At 38.6% G+C, this 21,091-nt stretch overlaps 2 protein-coding genes and 1 long non-coding RNA gene across 10 annotated transcripts in view; 1 reads left to right on the top strand and 2 right to left on the bottom strand.

Moving 5' to 3' along the window:
- NDRG3 (NDRG family member 3) overlaps nt 1–12,401 on the bottom strand; it is a 37,379-nt gene extending 24,978 nt beyond the window's left edge. Inside the window, exon 1 of the mRNA XM_026685228.2 lies at nt 12,263–12,401. The gene's annotated coding sequence lies outside the window, so the exon portion shown is untranslated. The remainder of the gene's footprint in view (nt 1–12,262) is intronic.
- Nucleotides 12,402–16,805: 4,404 nt separating this feature from the next.
- LOC148131134 (uncharacterized) lies at nt 16,806–19,216 on the bottom strand. The gene is made up of 2 exons (XR_015748472.1): nt 18,981–19,216; nt 16,806–17,778 (listed from the first exon to the last, which is right to left on the bottom strand). It is a non-coding gene; the product is annotated as an uncharacterized LOC148131134 (long non-coding RNA).
- A 97-nt stretch (nt 19,217–19,313) lies between these two features.
- Nucleotides 19,314–21,091, top strand: part of RALGAPB (Ral GTPase activating protein non-catalytic subunit beta) — a 68,659-nt gene continuing 66,881 nt past the window's right edge. For 6 of the 8 annotated variants that reach the window (XM_026685212.2, XM_087959475.1, XM_087959474.1 and 3 more), the window contains exon 1: nt 19,342–19,609. In XM_026685212.2, coding sequence (XP_026540997.1) covers nt 19,604–19,609 — 6 coding nt within the window. In that variant the 5' untranslated portion in view covers nt 19,342–19,603. Of the gene's footprint in view, nt 19,610–21,091 lie in introns of all 8 variants that reach the window. The other 2 variants (XM_026685211.2, XM_026685210.2) reach the window with 1 other exon arrangement.

Here is a 21,091-nt window from a genome sequence, read left to right as displayed (position 1 = left end):
CACTATTTCCTGGAACTGCCAGTCATCATCCTCCAGAATTGATTTATATGAAGCAAGATGAGCAGGGTTTAAATCAGGGGTGTCCAACCTTGGCAACTTTAAGCCTGGAGGACTTCAACTCCCAGAATTCCCCAGCCAGCAAAGCTGGCTGGGGAATTCTGGGAGTTGAAGTCCTCCAGGCTTAAAGTTGCCAAGGTTGGACACCCCTGGTTTAAATGAACAAAAGTAGGGCTAGATAGGGCAGGAAGCATGGATTGCACCAGGTGCTCCTGGGTACACCTTTGCAAAATTATGTAATGTCTATGATTCATAGTTTCTGTTGTTATAAAACATTATAATCAATATTCTTACTTCTGCAAAAGAGAGGTTCTGTTTCTTACACTATACTAACATCCAACAAGCCAATGAAATCATTGAACAAAACTTTGAAGTTGTAGCTTGGGTGGTTTGTATTTAAAACAAAGGTAACTGAGAACTAGATTTGTCATCCTTTTCCATGAAGTACGTAACATAGCACATACATAGCAATTAAGACTAGTACAGCTTGAATCTAACATATTCAAAATATTACTTTATTCGTTCATGGTGTCACAACTGTCACTCTTAGCCTTCTCCCATTTAAATAAGTACTGGAATTTTGGAAATGTTAATACCACATTATTAATAGATTTATTTCTGTTTTCCATTTCATATTTTTAAGAAAATGTAGTCTGACAATTTTTTTAAAAAAATATGAATTTAAGGATGGAGAAGTAATAATTTTATCTGTCTTTAATGATATGCATTAAGGTCTTTTTTTTTTTAAAAAAAAACAAGTTTTATTAATTTTTAAAACACACAAATTATCATTATTCATTACATGTTTAAACCTTTTTCCATTGTAAATTTAACAAGTCAGATAAATTATGATTCTGTTTTAAACCATTTCCATATAATATACCAAAACCTCTTATTCAATTTCTCTTTACTTCTCTTTACTCTTATTCAATATCATTATTATTATTTCATCTGTTTCTTTCTGACTTAGTTACCCTTATTCTCATTCTATATTTCTACAAGTTTTTACCAATTCTCCCCCCAAAAAAGACATATACACACAACACACAAAACATAAAAAAAATCTTTTTGGAAAGTAACTTGGACCCAGGTGTCTCTCTCTTCATGGACTTCAATTATATTCATGCTCATCTTACATATCATTACTTATTTTATTTACCATTCTAAGCCTTCTATATTAACTTCTCCACATATTTCACACTTCTTAATTCTACCTTAATTAATCATCTTAGTTTGAATCATTATATTTGTATCTTTTGTCCATTTTTTATCATCCTTTTGTCTCATTCCTTATGAAAAAAAAGCAAATCAGTTTCTCCTGAAATCATTAATCAGAGTATGATGCCTTTCTATCTCTCCCCTAAGTTAATCAAATTAATCTTTAAAATAATATCTAATACCCAATCAGATTTTGCTTGGTACATTCTATCTAACTAATACATCCAACACAATTAAGTGCATAGTTAGACAATAAATCCAAATATTAAAAAAAATACTATAATAAAAATTTTATAATAACATCAATACCATAATTTTATTAAACTCTTTAATTAAAACAATATTCTAAACCTCTCCTATTATTAAGTTTTAAAGCCAATCATTTTTAAACATTTTAACATTTTAATCTCTTATCAACTCTTAAACCATTGCAATACTACCATCTCATCTTATGTACCTTGCAAAATCTTTTTTTTAAAAAAAAAAAATTATACTTTATCCATTATCCATAAAAAATTCCTTTTTTCCATTTAATTTCCATTTAATTTCAAAACATTGTAGCTTTTCTCCACCTTTTCCCTTTCTTTCTTCTCCCAACAAACCTTTCTACCCCCCCCTTCTTCTAGCCTCTGCCTTACCGGCTTCCCTTCTCTGTCGTATTCCTTTTCCCCTTTGTTTACTATCATCATATTGGTTTTGCACTTTATTTTTCCCTTTCTTAAATGTTTTTTTAGATCTTAAGTCCTTAAGTCCTTTAGTTTTCTTCTTTTCTCTTCTTTTCTTTTCTTTCTCTCTTCCTTCTTTCTGGATCAAATTCTGAGATTCATTAAAGATGGCTCCTTCCTTTCTTTCTTGTTCCTCTGCTGTCTTCATCTGTTGTAATGTTTGTTGATAATTAGTAAGCGCCATTTCTAAGAAAAGGAAAGCTTCTTCCACACCATCTTTACCATTTTTTTTTTGCTTGTTCATATTCTTTTCTTAGTTCCTCAACAGAAAGAGCCATCATAAATCTTTTCTTTTCTTTTCTCCTTCTTTCTTCTTACAACAACCAGAATATTCAAAAGAAAATAAAAAAGATAAAACAGTCCCAAAGTTATCAATCAGTCCAAACCAAGGCAGAGTTCTCACTTTCTCCTTCTGGGGTAATATCAAACAAAGAGAAAGAAAGTCCAAATCTGTTTAAAATCTTATTACAATATATTCTAGTCTTCAAATCCTTAAGGCATCTGCTCCAACAAAGTCTTAGCATACAAATATTTTCTTTTTAATCCTCTCTCTTCCCACTCATCGCTTAAAACCAATTTCCACCTAAAAAAATAGGTTTCTTAATATCCAGTTATTTATTCCGTAGGAAAAGAGGGAAAGCTATCCTTTCAGCACCTTCAAACAGCCGCTTTTTTCCTCTTCTGGCAGGTATTATTCAGAAAGTCATACTTTTCAGGAATTTTATTAAATATGTCTTAGAGTCCTAGGAGCCAAGAAAAACTTTCTCCTCTCAATCACTTTCTCCACTTCCTCCTGCGCATTCTTACCCGGCTGCCAGCTTCTTTGTGGCGGCCATTACGGACCGCCGCTGCACCGTCCTGGGAAAAGGGGGTTCTGCCGGCCAGGGAGGGGGTCTGCAACACCCCCAGTCCCTTCTCCGGATCCCCCCTACCTTCAGCTGCCCCTGCAGGGCAGCCTAGCTCCGTACCCGTGTGGGTCGGAGCCCCAAAAACGGCTAGCGCGGCAGGGATCGCGCAGCTTCGCAAATCCCTGCCGCTCGCGAAGCCGACAAACCGGAAGCCTCCTATGCATTAAGGTCTTTATTCTCTCTCTCAACTAAACTAGAATGATGGCCTCATCACTTAAGTTTTTGGATAAAGAAATATAGGATGAGTAGAAAGAATATAGCATTTTAAACCTTTAATTAGCAAACTGGAGACATATTTACATTTCAGCACAGACTACATAATAACATTGAACCCAAACAGAACACTTGAGAGGTTAAGCTTTTTAGAAGTTTCACAAAGAAAGTAAACAGATGGAACTGAATAAAAAATAGAACCAAATTACAAGTTAGTCATATGAGAAAACTACTTCTAGATGAAACTAAACAGCTCTTTCCTTTATGAAAAGTAAAATTGCATGCTTAAAATGGTTTCTTAAATCTTTCCACAGTAGTAATTGGCTATATTACTTGTAACATGCTTTTATTAGTTAGAATATAAGCATGTTTAAAATCTACCATGGCATAAGTGAAATAGACATGTACAGATGAAACTCAAAAAATTAGAATATTGTGGACTTCCGGTTTGAGCTTCTTCGGTGACAGACCAAAATCCACGATCTGGGGTTGAGGGCTGAAGACCTGCTGCTGTTGGAGTAAAAGTGGCCTCTGGTCTTGATTGAGAGCTGCTTTGGGCCACGGATGGGATAGATGAAGAAGAAAGATCCCAAGGAGTCTGGGCGAAGTTGGGACCTGACCTGCTCAAGTCTTGAGGTCCTGGTTGTATTTCAGGTCGCTCTGGGACCAGGATTGGAGGTGGTTGAGAGGAGCTGAGGTATCTCCCCTCTCCCTAGAAGTAGCTGGCTGAACAACTAGAGGATTGGCTGGTTGGGAAGCCTGTTGTAGTTGACCCCTCATTTGTTCAATAGTTTTGTTGAACTGCCTTTCTAAGGCTGCATGCCTTCATTTCTCTGCCTTTAATTCGGCCTGGGATGTTTTCTTAGGGCCCAAAGCTTTGGCCCTAATCTTGGCTTCCACCTCCCTTTGAACAGACTGGGAGCATTGTCTCCTTCTCTTTCTTTTGCCAGCTTGGGGGCCTTGAGAGATCAGGCCTGAAGGCTCTTAGTGGATCTTGTCTTGATCCATAGTATGCATAAACAAACACAAAGGTGCTGGAAGCGATCCTCACTATGTGTTGTCTATGCAGTAGCCTGAATAGGAGCTTATGAATGGTAGAAGCTGGCCTTTAGGGGATGATGCCACCTAAAATGGCAGCTCACTACTTTCTTTAGAAGAAGAAGCTTTCGCCACGTGTGGTTGAAGAAGAAGCCTCCAAATTGGCCGCTCGCAAGAGCTACAGGCTACGCAGGGGATAAATCGCTCCTTAGGCTGTAAACAGCCCCGAACGGCAAAATTGGCAATAAAGTGAAAACTGCAGTTTTAATGATCAGCTGAGAGGTGCTGTTATCGCCAATGCAATCTTTATGATCGTGGCAGCCAAAATCGCTGAGGGAAGACTGTGGAGGAGGATCAAGGGTTGCTCCCTACTTACAGTCTCCCTTGGATGAAGAAACATCAAATCCTCGGTGTTGCAGGAGAGCGGAGCCCCACTCTCCTGAAGGCACAGCTGCACCAGTTCCCCGGGAGCTATGCCAATGACGAAGATAGCTTTCGCTTTTTCTGCTAACTAAACTGCTTTCAGAGACACCAGCTTATGGTCATCGAAAGAAGCTGAGTCAAAGCTGGGGGTTTCTCCCACAGGCTGCTACTTTTATACTAGACGGACTCAGCTTGATGATGTCATCAGGAGAAGTCATACCCATCCTGGGCTCTTGCAGCAGCATGGAGGAGAATGAGCTGTTACTACTATTATGTCAAATGTTTTGTTTACTTTACAAATCTCATGAAACATTTTAATTTTATTTATAGAAATATATAACATAATAATGAAATTCACATATTTCTACAATTAAAAACCTGCTATTTCTAAAGATCATGTTGTTATTATTTCATTACTCTTACCTCTGTAAGCTCAAGACAGTATACTAGTGTTGCCCCTTATTTTAACTTTATAATAATTATTACTCTGAGGCATGTTAGAGTGAGATACCGTGTTTCCCTGAAAATAAGACCCAGTCTTATATTTTTGGGGGCTCCAAAATAGGCAGTATGGCTTATTTTGGGGGGCTCCAAAATAAGCAGTATGGCTTATTTTTTGGGAAAGAGTTTCGGGGTGATCAGCCCAGATGGGCGCCCTACCCCCTGGCGCACTCACAAGAAGCAGAAGGCGTGTGGGGACTGACAGTATCCAGCAGCAGCTGCAGCCACCGATGAGTTGATTCCCTGTCCAAGCAGCAGACAAAGGCAAGGGGGGGAGGCTGGTAATCCAGCCATGGAAAAGCCGAGAGTTGGAGGGTTGGAGCGGGTGGCTGGCCACAGGAGTCTCGCCTTCGCATGTCGACATCAGCAGCAGATGGAGGCAGAGGTGCAGGGTGGAAGGCATGCGATCTTGATGCGCCACATTGGCCGTAGGCAAGCCGAAAGACACAAAGGCGAGCCTCCTGCCTGCTCCAGTCCACCAATTTTTGGCTTTTCCACAGCCGCGTGCCTCCCTCCGCCTCTGCCTCCTCTTGCTGTTTGGACAGGTAATTCACTGGACACCTCACATGCTCACTGCCTCCTGTGCTACCCACATCCACCCACCCCTTCAATGGGGTTTATTTTTGGAGTAGGCTTAAAATCGGGGGAATGTCTTATTTTGGGGGTAGGTCAGTGTTTGATGTACAACTATGCTTTTAAAACTGAGCAACATTAATGTGTGTAGCCAATTTCCTTCTCCTTATTTTTTCAGTTTAATATCAGACTGCACAAATTGGTTAATCAATCAGTGGAACAACTTGCCTTCAGAAGTTGTGGGTGCTTCATCACTGGAGGTCTTTAAGAAAAAACTGGGCAGCCACTCGTCTGTAATGGTATAAGGTCACCTGCTTGAAGAGGGGGTTGGACTAGAAGATCTCTAAGGTCCCTTCCAGCTCCATTCTGGTTGGAATACACCCAGTAGTCAAAATTTAAGTATTTATTGTGGAGAGAACAGCCCATCCAATGGATTATGAACATTCAGACAGAATAAACTGCTAGACAGAAGTCGTTTTTAAATCCTGCTCACATGTCACTTCCTATCAATCTCTTCCACACTAGCCCTCCAGAACAATTTTATTTATGTATGTGGGAAATGATAGAATCAATTAAAAATCCATTATGTTAATGAACATCTATTGGCAGGCTTATGTCATTGGATCCAAGTCTTAGGTAATCAAAATTGAATCTATTTTTTTTTTCATTTTTGATTTGTGGCTGATTAAATATGCGTAAAAATGTTTTCCTACTTCAACACTGAGTTTCCTTCCCATTTGAAATACATAATTTTAATTTAAAAATTCTTTGTATAAATATAACTTACATTTTAGGCTAAAAGGCATTTTTTTGAAAGTCATTGAACTCCCTTTTTATGATCCCTTAATGTGGGATAGAGTCAGGACAACTGGATGAAACTGAGTGTTTACTGGCCAGATGCCAAAAGTCATTCAATTCCATTTACGGGTTTTCTCCAATTCCTAGGTTTAGGAAAAAGAACAATATGTTGAGACATAATGCCCAATATGCTATTCTCAGCCACCACAGTGGATGTTACATGGTTGAAGTTAGAATACAATACATCTGAAGAAATATGAGTTATGAAGTTGGTTGAATTTCTCAGTATTAAAAAGCCAATCAAAAAAGGCAGAGGCCTTGAAAGCACATGTTTATAGAAAATATTTAATAAGTGGTCCTGTGGATACATTCATCTTAGGTTGTTTTAAGAGTACATAAGGTATTTGGTGATTTGGCATACACTCCTTTAGGCAGTTTGCTTCCCACCATTTCCAAATCACCATATCTGGTGTCAGGACTTAGAGACAGAGCCAAAAAAATAATAATACAGGAGTAATTTACTTCTAAAATTCCACTATCCTTATATAAAGTGGAGGGAAAACTATCTGAGTTCACAGCTTATTTGGCAACTGAGGAAAGAAGGCAATGAATTAAAAAAAATAAGGTCATGCTTGCTCAAATATCTTATTTGCTAAATGCCTAGATTATGTTTGTGACAAATATTTTAATAGCAGCCAACAGGAGCAGATCCCCTACATCTGCTCTATATATCTAATCGAATGTGTGGCTGACTTGTGGGATGAAGGAAAGAGATGATAACTAAGAAATAATCAGACAAGAGAGGCAGGAACCCTAATTGATTAACATCAGAGCAAAACAATTTAGGAAGAACCTGTCCTAATTGTTCAGTCAGTTATAAGTGCCAGTGGGAAGTTTGTACCTTCAGACTGAAAGATTCAGTTAATGTAGCCTTACAATAAAGTCACACATCTAATTCCTGACTGGTTAACCCAGGAGAGCTAATATCATAGTTGAGATTATCTCAAGGAAATTTGGGAGCATATAGAGGAATGCAGGATGGGACAGAATAAGGCAATTACCACTGCATGAGCAGAAGTTGGCTTGTAGTCATAATGGCATAATGTAGGCCGCTACGCATAAATAAGAAATTACCTAATACAGTACTAGTTGTAATCAGATAAGCCTATTGGGAAGATTACAGGATTTCTTAAGGTAATGATCTTCCTTTAGCCAGAAATAGTCCAATGATAAGCATTTGTTGGAGTTGTAATTCAAAATACTTGGAAGGTACAAGCTGCCAAACTGACTGAGTTGAAGAAGCTGCTGAAGCCATCTGGAATGGCTCATCTTCAACTGTATTAAGGCTACAGTTATGATCATTAATCCATATAATCTTATCAATACCATGAGGGTTGGGCTCCTGGATGCTAGAGTAGCCCTTACAGATCCTTGAAACTGGAGGGATAGAATCCCAAGATACTTTTTTTTTTACCATACCAACCAATATCTCCCAGATGCAGCAGCAGCATCAATTTTGAAAGTGTGAGCATTATTTTAGTAAATGTGACATTATTGTGCTCTTGAGATTCTGAAGCATCAAGCTGAGGCCCCTCACTTCTTTCTCCACGGAGGGAGTTCTGATAAGATAAGCAGAACATATAAGAAACATAAATGTGGACACACTGGGACCCAAAGCGTTCCACAATGTATGTCAATTTTTTAAACTTTCGATTTCCAAACATTAGAGGTGCTGAAAAGTTGTGACGTGCCTTGGGGGTTGTAAAGATATTTCGGTTACTTTAATATAATTTAGATGTGCTTGGTGAGTAACTATATAAATACCATAACTTTTCTGTTTGTTTCATAAGGACTATCATCACTTTGATGAATTTTCTAGTTGTTGAGGCCAATCTAAAGACAGTGCTTTGAACTGGAACTCCCTATATGAAATCTGAAGCCTATGATTAGTCCACTCAAAATAACTAACAACACAAAGAAAAAAAATCTGTTATATACCAGTTATATATTAAATATCAGTTAAATATTAAAAAGGCTGGTAAAAAGAAAAGCTTGCATTTCTTCCCTAAAAGTAGAAAACATGGGAGCTGAGTGCAACTGCAGACGGGTGGAGTAACACAGAAAAATACATCCCCTTCCCCATGTGCCACAGGGAAAAAACCCTCAAAAAGTGGAGGCAACTTGAGGATGGTCTTTAATGACTAGGCATGTTTATAGCAAAATATATCTCAGACAGCTAGACTCCAAGCTATTTAGGATTTTGCAATAAAAACAATCCCTTAAATTATGCCCAGAAAATAACTGGCTATCTGTGCAAGACTTTTAATATCACCTAGCATTGTGCACTGTGTAGAAGCTTGGCCACTGATTTTTGGATTGAAATTCAAGACACTCATTATGGGCAGCTCCATGAAGACCATATTGCAGTTGTCATGGTGGAATCTGTTTGTGACTTAAAAAAGAGACTTTCTTTAAAAGCTAAATTATTTTGGCCTGTGAATTACCCAGAAATAAGGGTGCACTTGTGTAATGGCAGAAAGTGAACAACATTTTATAACTATACATATTTCATTCTTCTTTTCCATATCAGATTGTAGGCTCTAGTAATCTTATCTTTTTATTTCAGTAGCTACAGAAGCTATTTCCGATCCGTGTATGCCACTGAGCTTTTAGGAACATGTCCAATAGAGTCTTACAAATATCCATATTTTTGCAAATATCAAACTAAAGAGTGATGCTTATTAATATATGATTGTGATCTAATCTGAAATTCTATTTATAAAAAATATTACAGTGGAATTTATACCTGTGGCCTCAGATTACAGTCTCATGATAGCATAATAAAACAGAGCAAGCGTATTTGTTTAGGTCGATTATAGTATTTGTAATACATATGTTAACAATGAATAAACATCAAAAATAGAAAATATTATTGGAGATAATCTATTCCAACCCACTCGTCAATTGAAAAATCTGCAGGGTATAAGGGCAACCTCCCCAATTGTTCAAGTCTTTGCTGAAATGGAAGCAATCGTCTTCCAAAATAATTCAGCTGTAAAAATCTGGGAGAAGGGGGAATGCAAGCATCTTTACCTCCAAACGCTAAGCATGCTATGCCGCCATCTGTGTGATCTACATTTACTAAACTTGAACTTAAATATAAAGGAACCCAGGGTTACAGTTGCATAGAAGTCATTGTTCCAAAACTTTCCTTTACCTTCTTAAGTACCAGGACTACATTCAGGTTTCACTCTCTGTTGGCCTCCTGGAGATACAATAATCCAATAGGGAGTTTCCTTGGGAGGTAGAGGTAGTTTGCAAGAAGCAAAATTCAAACTGACCAATCAGTGATATGGATACCATGTGTTTTGGGTGATTTCTACACCACTTGTCTAGAATAAGGTTGATGGAGGAAAATTATATTTGGTTGTAGATTTACAATATTTTTTGTCCAAAGTCGCCTTGCAGTGAGATGGCAGCAAACAAATTGAATAAATAGTCTTTGATTGCAATCATAATCTAAAAAGTGGGGAGGATTGTCTGCATCCCTTCCAAAAGCTCTTTCAGAAATTTCTAATATTTAGCTGAAATCTGGAAGCTTAGAATTTCAGTGCAGTGCTTTTAATCCTATCATTACATGCCCCATATTTACAAATCTCAGGCCATTTCTGCATCAGAGTTTTACATGTAGAGACATTTTTTCATTTGATCTTCACCAAACATAACACATATACTCTTTCAACGGATATATGAATCGCTTTTCAAAACTGTTATAATCATGAGTACTTTTATCTGGATGTTGCCCCAGTTCGTCATCCACAATTAGTGATACAGTATAAGGGTACCTTACAATGTTACATCCATTATTGGACACAGCACTCTAAAGGTGTCCTAATCAGCACAGTATAAAACAACTTTTAATCTTGTGATTTGAATATTATTAATTTACCAAACTACCTATGAGTGTTAATTGGTGCAATATCATAGATGTAAACTGTGCATTTAATTTTAACCTTCCAGCAATTTCTTGTATAAAAAAAGGTCTTCAGTAAACAATTTCAAATATATTGGCTATACCATGAAAATATACCACACTCAATGTTCCTGGTTAACAGATTATGAGGAAAGGTATGGGCCTTCTATAAACACTGACAAGAATCCCCTTCCACATTTTAGAAAAAAAACAGTATGTCCGTCCCTTTACTAAAACACATAAGAAAAAAGAAAGAAACTAACATAAAAAGCAAAGAAGGCAAATGCCACTAACATTGGGGGAGGGAGAGCAAGGAGGAATTATTCAGATGACAACTCCATTGTAAAATATTAACCTGTAACAGAACTTCCAATCACAAACAATAGGTCTGAAAAAAATCAGGTAAATCCAGGTCAAATAAGAGATGTAACTAAATTTGAGCTGTAAATCACTTGAGTCTAAGAACTGACTCCCAAGAGAAGAGTCTAATTTGGCTATTCATTAACTCCCCCACCATTGCCTGCAAACACAATAATTATTTTTGTTAGTAGCTTTAGCTACATTTCTTTCTCCTCAACAAAGGCATGCACATAAACATTAGAAAAGATGAAGGGTGGAAGATCTTTCGCACAAACAATATTTTGTTACAATAATATCATGAATAGCATGATATAGCAGAATTTGAAATCCACCTTAATATAAATTTAGATATCCCACCAGTTTTAGTAGTTTGTTAAAATTACAGCCTTGAAAAGATTTACTACCTACCCTCAGTCATTGCCTCCACTGCAAGAGGAGAGCAGGCATTGGTTTATGGTGACAAAACAAAAAAACAAAAACAGAAAATAGCACTTTTCCCCACTAGCACATTTTATTAAGGGGCACAAGCTTTTGTAAACTGCAACACACTTCATTAGATGCTGCATGGCTGGACTCTTTAGGGAGGTGAGGGGGGAGTTGAACAAAGGAAGACAGGATGCAGGTAGGTCGTGAGAAAGATTATAAAATATAATATTCCTTAAGAATCGTACAGCTTCAAAAACAAAACAAAACCCTAGAGCTTATTGAGACCTTCTGAGACTGTCTGAAACCTTTTGATGCGAGTTCAACAATCTCTCTCTCTCAATGTTAAAATCCCAATGCTTGTCCAAAACAGTCTTCAGTCGGACTCCCTTTTATATGCACAAAGCAGAAGAGGGTCTCCTCTACTCTTTTCTTTCCAAATCTTTTACAAGGCGTTTGCCCTGGGCTTCATTCAATGACCAGAGAACGACAATCGCTAGGTGTCCTTTCCCCTTTCCTTCTGCATTGAATCCCCACCCCCTTCTCGAAGGAGCTCCATCACACCCCGAAGGGCAGAGGAAGCATGTAACCGATAGAAGAGACGGTCTTTATCTGATCGGGTAACGAAGCATCTGCAAACCACCAAGCCCAGAGAGCCCAAGGACTCCAGAGGAACATGGACCTGCAAGGCATTTCCCTCCTAGGGGGCCTGGGAATACCTAACTGCGCTGTCGTGGGAGAGGCGGAAACATCCAGGCCACGCGAAGGGACGTCAGTTGCCTCCCCAAGCGAGGGGTCTTCCAGATGGCCGCCCTGATTATTACGGATTAAGGGCTTGACTGGGGAGAGCTGTGTACTGGAATATTCCCGCGGAAGTCCCCCATGGCGAGAAGAAGGGGTGGTTTTTTTTTTTTTTTACCTCTTGTCTTCCCCGAATGAGTGCAAACACAAGGCACGCAGGGCGAAGAAGGACGGACGGGTCAGCCTTGAAGAAACGGAACAAGCGTTTCCCACACCCCACAGCGACTCTCACGACGCAACCTGGAACCTACCTTACAGGGAGACACCGCGAAGGTGATGTTCAGCCAGCAACAGCAGCATGTATAGAAAAAGAGACAGACAGAGAGAGACAGAGACAGAGAGAACTGCGCAGGCGCACTGCGCCCCAATGCGCGTCTCCCCGGCTGGCGCGCAACCGCAGTTCTTGGTCAGCCTTTACAGAAGAAAGGGCAAGCTTGGGTTGAAAGGGGAAGCGGTCCTCAGAGCGAGACGAGGGTGGGTCGATGGGAAGATGAGAAAGTCTGGCTTCTCGCTGAACGGCGATATAGACTAGTATAGACGACACGACGGCTCACGTGTTGTTTTAGGGATGAGGCGACCCGGGTTCACAAACTCGTTCTCGCTGGGCGATTTTAGGCTAGTCCTTTATTTTCTGCACAAGTTACTTCTTAGGAGGGGATTTGTAAAGAGCAAGATAGAGATAATCGAGAGGTGGGAGAGATAAGATCTTGAGCTGTTTAAGGAAAAATACATATAAGTAAAATTACTATGTTAATGGAGGTGGGGATAGATGGGTTATGGTGCTGTGCAAAGGAGTTGGTATTAGCTTAGTTAGGGGAGCTAGGTTACTGTTGTAGTTGTTATAACATCCCAAATGGGCTTCCACAACCTTCCAGAATATGCCTCAAATTCTTCAGAGCAAATAAGAAATCAAAAATATAGGTTTTCATACTACTGGAAGATTGTTATGCAAGAGCAAGTGGAATTTTTTTTTATAGACACCCTCCAAATTAAGGCTTTTGTTTTTATTTTATGCTGTTCAAATAGTAATGAAACAAACTGGCCCTTCCCAGGTCTAAATACTTTATATTAATTAACCTAATAAATTAACTACAGTGTAGCGTAAAGGAGTTTTTATTTAATTCATAGCCAAATATATTAACCTATCCACATACTGTTCAAAATGAAGCTTCTGACTACATTTGCTTGCAATAATTGACAAGGATAGGAATGCCTATTAAAAAGTCAAATAGATAAAAATAGAAGATAAATATATACTGAGTAAATATACTGGTTTTGAATTTAGTTGTGGTTTCAGTTGACTAATATAGTTAACTTGGTAAGAAATGCATTGCACTATTATTAAGAGATCAAGTACACTATATATTTTAACAAATGTTTAAAATTGTCTTCTGAAATTATAAATTTATTTTTAAATGATATTAATATGTAGATCTGTAGACTAAAACAGTAATTTAATTTAAAGGAGAACACTGATTGATAATACAGGCCATTTTCAGTTATAGTCTACTTTTTTACAATCATAACAGATCTGCCTGCTAACCAGTAGTTAACTCTTGTGTGGCAATTTATTTAAATGCATTTTAAATACATGGTCTGAGAGCTGATGGTATGTCAAATTGTAGGATGCTTTATGTCTGCACAGTAATAGAAGAAAGGTCAGACATTTATTTATTTAGTGTATGCCTTACAATGTTAGGAAAATCTACAAATACTAGACATAATGCAGTCCTGACAGCCTTCATTGTTAGCTCATTCTGTTCAGCACTTGTATGCCTATCCTTGGTGCACTAAAGGGAGCAAACTAGCTTACACCAGCTGACTAGCAGAGGTCACAGTTGTTGGCTCTTCCAGGCTCCTCCATCAGTCTTGCCTTGCCTCATGTTATGTTGCCTTGGGTCCAGCCAGATCCAGTGCCAGTTTCTGCTTTCTGCACACACCCGAATGCAGCAAATTTTTCCCATCAAAGTGGTACCCATTTTTTTTTTTTTTTTTTTTTGCAGTATTGCTTGCTTTCAAACTGCTGGGCAGGCAGGAGCTAGGGTACAGGTGACAGGAGCTCACCCTGTCTCATGGAGCTGGCCTCAAGCCGCTAGAGTGCAGACCATTTCTAGTCAGCAGTTTCAGCATCATTAAGTCACTGCACCACCACATCCCCAGGTCAGATATATTCCCCATACAGACTTTATATTAGCATCTATCAGAATATAAATAAATGTAAATAATACAAAATATATAAAATAATATAATATAAAGGATATAAAGAAAATAAGATTAGAATTGAATCAAGTTTTATAATTGGTTTATTTTCTATACAGTTAAACTAAATTTAAACAACTATGAATTTTTTAGTATCAATTTCAGCTTTCCTGAAAACAAGCTTTCTCAAATATGGCCAACGTGAAGAGTACTTCTGCTATGTATATTATTGTAACCCAGTTGGTAATCCAACGTGATGAATCTAATTGCCTATTAGAAAAGAGAAATATAATGTATAGCTAATGGGAAACAATTATAAAAACTATTCATATTACCCACGTGTATGTTATGGATTGCTACTAAAACTGGCAAAATTAATTAATAAAATATCACTTGTAAAGAGCTATATATAATTTAGTTCAAATAGAATAAGGAATATTTATACTTGCTGTTCTTTTTAATTTTAATTTTTACGCTGATCAACTGGGCAGGTCTTTCAGAGTTAGGCCCTTCCTGGGTGGTTAAAACTGCTTGGGAGGTGACTTGCAGTAGGATCCATTAGCTTCTTTGAGAAATGGGTGGTCCCTGTGACTCTGAAGGACACAACAGCATGTTCCTTCTTTAAGAAGTTATCATTCTGAACAATTGTCCAGTTTCCGATCTTTGTTTTTAGGGAAGTTGTGATGCAACAATTCCAGAGTATCCTGAAGGAAATAGATGATCTGGAGCAATTCTTGTTGGGTTCAGGCCAGGACACAGTACAGAGCTGGCATTGATCATGCTTTTTTGATCAGCAATTCCAGTTTGTTTATTCTGTTGACTGCATATTATTTCTATTTTTGATATGCATTGGAGTATGTAATACAAAAAATGAATTATTTGAAAAATGTCTATTAAAACCATTGTCCCAGTCTGACTTCTGGAACTAGTCAGATTACATTTATTTCTTTAGACTTGCTGTGTTTGCAAATAAAAGCTAAACTTCCCTAAAGGATTCAAATAGTAATAAGTGGGACAGTCACAATATGGAAAGGAGAGATATAAGTAAAACAAGTGGTTCACGGATACATCTACCCAGCCAACCTCTTTTCCCCTTTCCACCTCTTTTCCCTACTCTTGTGCAGGATTAAAATATTTTCCAATAACATCTACTGCTAGATTAGAGGATAAAATTAGAACATTCCCTAATTCTAATTAATCAGTAAAAAAGAAAAATATCTCTGCTGTTGCTTTACAGGAAAGGGGGACATAGTATTTCCTCTCTTCTTACAGGTAGTCAGCTGGAGGAAGGGGGTAAGCATATTATGTTCCCTAGGTCAGGGTTTTCAGATTATATAAATTTCAGGAAACTGGAGTTCTGCAAGAAAGCAATGAGGTTCTGTAAAATACTAACAGGGAGAAAAGTTTAATCGAAAGTAGGCTGGTAGTGTCCATAGCAATTTTTCTAAGATACAGCAGAAAGAATGGGTTTTGTCAGTTGACATCCAGAAGTTTCTCCCCAAGGGCATTTTGCTCATGATATGTCATCACTCTGTGTCTAAGAAGTAGGCACACAGATTTTTTTTTAAGTAACAGTTTGAGTGATTTGAAAAAGTTTGAAAAATCCTGCCCAAGTATTATATATACTTCAAAGGCTTTGATGACTGAAATCATTACCAATTACTTGTGGGCTCAAATGTCAGCTGGAAATAAATAGTTTGTGTGGTTTTATTGTGGCTAATGACAGAGTAGATTTCACACACAGCCTGTTTTGGAAATTAATGGTCTTTGACACCATTAGTGCTAAGTGTTCGCTTGTTTTCTCACATATAAGATTTGTAGATTTGTAGATAGATTTGTAAATAAATGAATGCTATGTGGGGAAAAGTGAATTTCCAGTATAAATTTCCCTCAAAAAGATACTGATTCAGAAAAAAGCTAAAATAGTCTAGCACCTGAGAAAGAATGGAGAGGGTGGTAATTTGAAATACCATAATTTTTCTTTTGCAAAATTAACATTATACATTTATTACAAATTCAGCACTTCTACTATATTGTTCTACTTTTATATTTTAAGCAAATTTTCATGCAGTCATCAAGTTGGACCAACTTCTGGTATCTAAACAGAGAAATGCTTTCATCAACGATTTCCCAAGAGAATTTTCAATTCTTTAAAGGATAATCTAGTAATCTCTCTGACTTTTCCTATGCTTTAACTGTTCTTTTACTTCTTTCAAATTTACCAATCTTTTTCTAGGCCAATGTTTTGCCAATCATTGACCAAATACATAAATACTACTACTATTACTTTCTAGACTTGCCTTCTTTGATTATATATCCAAATGTCTGCTTAGTGTGCAAATCAAGGAAGCAATCAATTTTAATTTCCTCCAAGCAAATTATTCTTTTTCTAGTCCATGGTATTCTTAGTATCTGTCTCTAAATTTGAAAGGGTTTCCCTTCATTCTATAGTTGTTCCTCAATAGCTAGCTTGTATTTTCAAACACTGCCACTTAAAAGTCTATTGCTTGGCTATTCTGAGCATTTTTGTCACAGAAATATCCTTATCCTTTCATTATCTTGTTTAAATTTATCATTACTTTTTCCCATTTAAAAAAAAAAACTTGGAATCTAGCATAATTCTTTGATAAGTACCCAGTGCCATCTAGTGCCTGAAACTGTTCTAACATACAGCTGTAACCTTCCCAAATTTGAATACAGTAATTTTTTTATAAAAGTTTGATAGATTTTAGATTGTATAGGATTCTACAGAGATTTTTTAATGAAGAAAATCTACATGGTTGTTAGGAGTCAAAAACTTGATGGCACATAATCACAGCTTTTGTTTTTTCAGACTTTAGTATTCTTAATTATTAATTAATCCATTTCTGCACTAAATAGAATGATGCAAAAGTGTACATCAGAAGTCACTAGGTATAATCAAGTCCCACAGTTATAAAATACATGTTTCTTTCTTTATACAGGTAGTCCTAGACTTACGACCACAATTGAGCCCAAAATTTCTGTTGCTAAGTAAGAAATTTGTTAAAGTGAATTTTGTCCCATTTTACGACCTTTTGTACCACAGTTGTTACGTGAATCATTGCAGTTGTTAATTTAGTAACATGGTTAAGTGAATCTGGCTTCATTGTTGATTGCTTGTCAGAAGATCACAAAAGGTGTAGCCATGGGTGCTGAAGCTAACATGCAGGGGAGAATCCTGGAGAGATTCCCTTTTTTATGGAGCTTCCCTAGGACGTTTATTATTATTATTTATTTATTAAATTTGTTGGCTGCACATCTTGGATGGCTATCAGTCTCACATGGCTCAGCAAAACTGTAGTGCAAGCATGGGTGCTTTTTTGACAGTGATCTCTGCAGACTGCCTTCATGTACAGTATTATGGTGCACTACAGCATGATGTCATGATGCTGTAACACATAAGGACAATGCAATCCAAAGGGCAGATCATCTGAGCTCTATAACCAGAATTGGTGGGTGGATGGAAAGTACCTTCAGAGATTATTCCTCCAGTGCCATTGGATCCTGGCTGCAAGGAGGTTTTTCATTGTTGCGCTGTGATTTTTTACTTGAATAAAATAAAAGAAATATAAAAAGAATGAAGAAAATGCAGGAAACAAAGGAAAAGAAGCAAGCAAAGATAATTAAAGGAGTGACTTCTGACTTCATTACAGCAGTTACAATCAAAATTATTGTTCTTCCTCTCTCTTAAACATAACAATAATCCATTCATCCCCTTATTCAATACTATTTCAATTGTGCAGTCTAAAAACCATTCTCTTAGCTCTTTCCATTTTCAGCAAAAAGTCCATAAAGTGTTCAATATTCCACAAAAGTACTTGTTATTTTATCTTCTATTGTGGGTACTTCAGTATAGTTCCATTTTTTACAAATAAAATTATATTTCTGTACAATGAAAAAACACCATGCTAAGAAGAACAGTGAACATTTCATAGAATTTTGTGTCAAATTTTTCACATTTCCCCAAGGAAATCCAATTCATTGGTGTAGCCCTGGAATACTATCTAGCCTAATATTTTACTTTGTAATCACAGATGCAATGTTTCTCAACCTCAACAACTTTAACATGTGCGGACTTCCAAAATTCCCCTGCCAGCATGGAGAAATTTAGCCTGGGAATTAAAGTCCACATATCTTAAAGTTGCTGAGGCTGAGAAACACTGTCCTGGTGGAAAAGGACTCAACGAAGGCAGCCAAGCTGTTGCTAAAATTTAACATGTTCATGTCCATCTGATATATGAGTTTGAAGGCTAATTTACTGATTTCAAAAAAATAGTTTCAATACTCCAAACATTTTGAGCATTTTGAAGAATTTTTCCCCTAGCATATTCATGCAAATCCATTTGGTTGTAACAGGAATTGACTGGCTTGTTGCCTAAGCCTGACATCATGGGCTTGGTTTAATATTAATATTAACTCAAAGGTAGGCAAGTCCTAGGAAACAGATTCATGGAAATAAAAATATAATCATGTTGGCTGTTCTTTTAAAATATTTTAAATCAGTTGAGGTGCCATCTTCCATTTCCTCACCAGTAGGGAAACAAGCCCATGTTACTTCTACTACAGTAAAGCAGATAAAATAACTTGTTGACATGATGGAGGAGGCTTGGACAGTCACTTCATTCTCTCCCGCCAATAAAAATCTGTAGGTAGTAGGAGTCACTTCTCATGACAAATTGGGGAATTCTGGGAATGGAAGCCCACACATCTTAAAAGTTGCTGAGGTTGAACAACACTGCAGTAAACTACGGCAAGGGTGACAGCGGAGTCACACCGCGTCGGTTGTAATGCAGTCCGTTTTCCCCTCCAGATGTTGTGGGCAGTAGGTCTTCCTTATCCATAGTCAGCATTGGAATCCGCTTGGGGCCCTGAGACGATTCTACGGTGGGGAATTTAATGGCAGCGACTGAGGGAAGAGTAAGGAGCGGCAACACGCGTCATCAAAACAAACCCGGCTCCTTTAAATGCGACATCCTGAGAATAAGGAAGAGGGCCGAGCCAAGCGAACGGCGCTTGCGTACAGCGCAAAACTTTCAAAATCCCCTCCTCCCTCCTTCTCCCCCCCCCCCACCCCGCCGCCTTCTATAAGGGAAATGTCACGCTCCTACGTACTTCCGGTTGGGAGCGAGCGTCGGGGGTAGAAAGAACTTCTTTCGCACGGCAGGGAATGTTGTCAAGGCGCGTGCGTGCGGTACGGGATGAATGTCGGGTTTTCGGGCGTGAGTTTTTTAAGACGGCCGGAAGTGTCCAGAGAGACCTGAGCGGAGCGTTCGATTTCTCTCTCCCCTCACTCCCGGCGGGCGCTATGGAGCCGGGAGCTTGAGGGCGGAGCGGCTGCCTTTTCACCCCAGACATGTCAGCCGGTCATCTCGATGCAGGTAAGCGCGACCGGATCCCCTGCCCGCTGACTACACCCAGAAGCCGCGGGCCGCCTTTGCTTTGCCGGGCCCTGCATCAGCGGGCTCTTGACCTCTGCGTCGCATTCTGGCCTTCCCTTCTCGGATTGGAGGCCTTGACGCCGAATGCCTTTTTTCTGGAAGATTAATCCTGGCGAAAGACTCCCGGCTGTCCCTCCTCTTCCCGCCCCCCACACCCGGGTTGCCGCTTCGTGGCGTTGAGGCTCCGGGATGTGGACGAGATGGGGAAGCGGCGACTCCTGACATGCACGGGGTGGGGCCGCTACTCGGGAAAAGTGCCCCTTGCGGGAAATGAGCCGGTCTTCTCACGAACTTAGGGCGCGGGAAGCTGGGGCTAGGCCGTGTCTGGGCCGAGCGCTTTCCATTCCGAAGCCATTCCCACCTCAGCGATGTGAGCAAAGGATTGCGCTCGGGTTGGGTTGCTGCTACTCGGAGCAAGCAACCTGTAGAGCAGGGCCTGGCCGATGAGGATCAAACTGTTGGCTCGATACTCGGCTCGGGCATATACGTGAGATGAGAAAGACAATCAAATGTCCTCCAGATGTTTTGGACTTCATCTCCCATCAGTCCCAGTTAGCCTAGCGAATAGCAAAGGATTGTGGGAGTTGTTGTTCAAAATATCCGGAGGACACCAGTTTCTTGTATTTTGGGTAAGCTGATTTTAATCGGACATGTCTTTCCCTTTCCCTCGTTTATAGGTGGGGTTGTTGCTGATTTTTTTTAAAGGATATTTCTCTCCAACACAATACATTGGCTAATTGAAATACCATTAAGAATGATGCTCACATTTACTCTCTGCCCCATATATTAGATGCTATTTTAATATTTCTCCAAAGTTTATAAAAAGGACATTTATTATACTGTTTTAGTTTGGGATTATATTAAATACAGAGTGTGAGAAGTTCTGCAAAATACTGTAAATGATAAGAGGAAATGATAAGTATGGGGGAAAACATGCACTACCCTGGCACACTACTTAACTTACTGGAACAGTTTTAGTTTATCATTAGAGCTACTTATATTACTTTCCCCCAAATCTTGTGAAAATTTAAGTCCTTCTGAAGCTAGCCATAGAATTTATATGAAAACGCTTCCTCATTTTGCACACAGCAGGTGGCAGCACTTAGCTGATCTTAGCTGATCTCAAAAATACCAACCAGTATTGGACTTGAGACCACCAGGAAATTTCAGGGCTATAGAGTAGACTGGGGAATTTAAAAAAAAATCACCCTTAAAGATGGTAATGGCAATCCCCTTTTATTCTGTTACAAAGAAAACTACATGAATATGTTCCTATAGCATCACAAGTCAAACCTGAGCTGAGGAAATCTCCTTTTGTTGCTGTTATTTTATATCATGCCTAAGGGTAAGCGGGAAGTTTATTGAATTTCTGATTTTCCCTATTAAGTTGCTTTAAACCAGGGGTGTCTAAACTCATGGCAT

This window comes from Notechis scutatus, chromosome 3 (genome assembly GCF_049901735.1).
Source record: "Notechis scutatus isolate UNSWTSFEM ecotype Mainland chromosome 3, rNotScu1.2, whole genome shotgun sequence".
NCBI classification, from domain to species: domain Eukaryota; kingdom Metazoa; phylum Chordata; class Lepidosauria; order Squamata; family Elapidae; genus Notechis; species Notechis scutatus.
The sequence above is the reverse complement of the archived record's forward strand: the minus strand, read 5'-3'. Positions and strand labels throughout refer to the sequence as shown.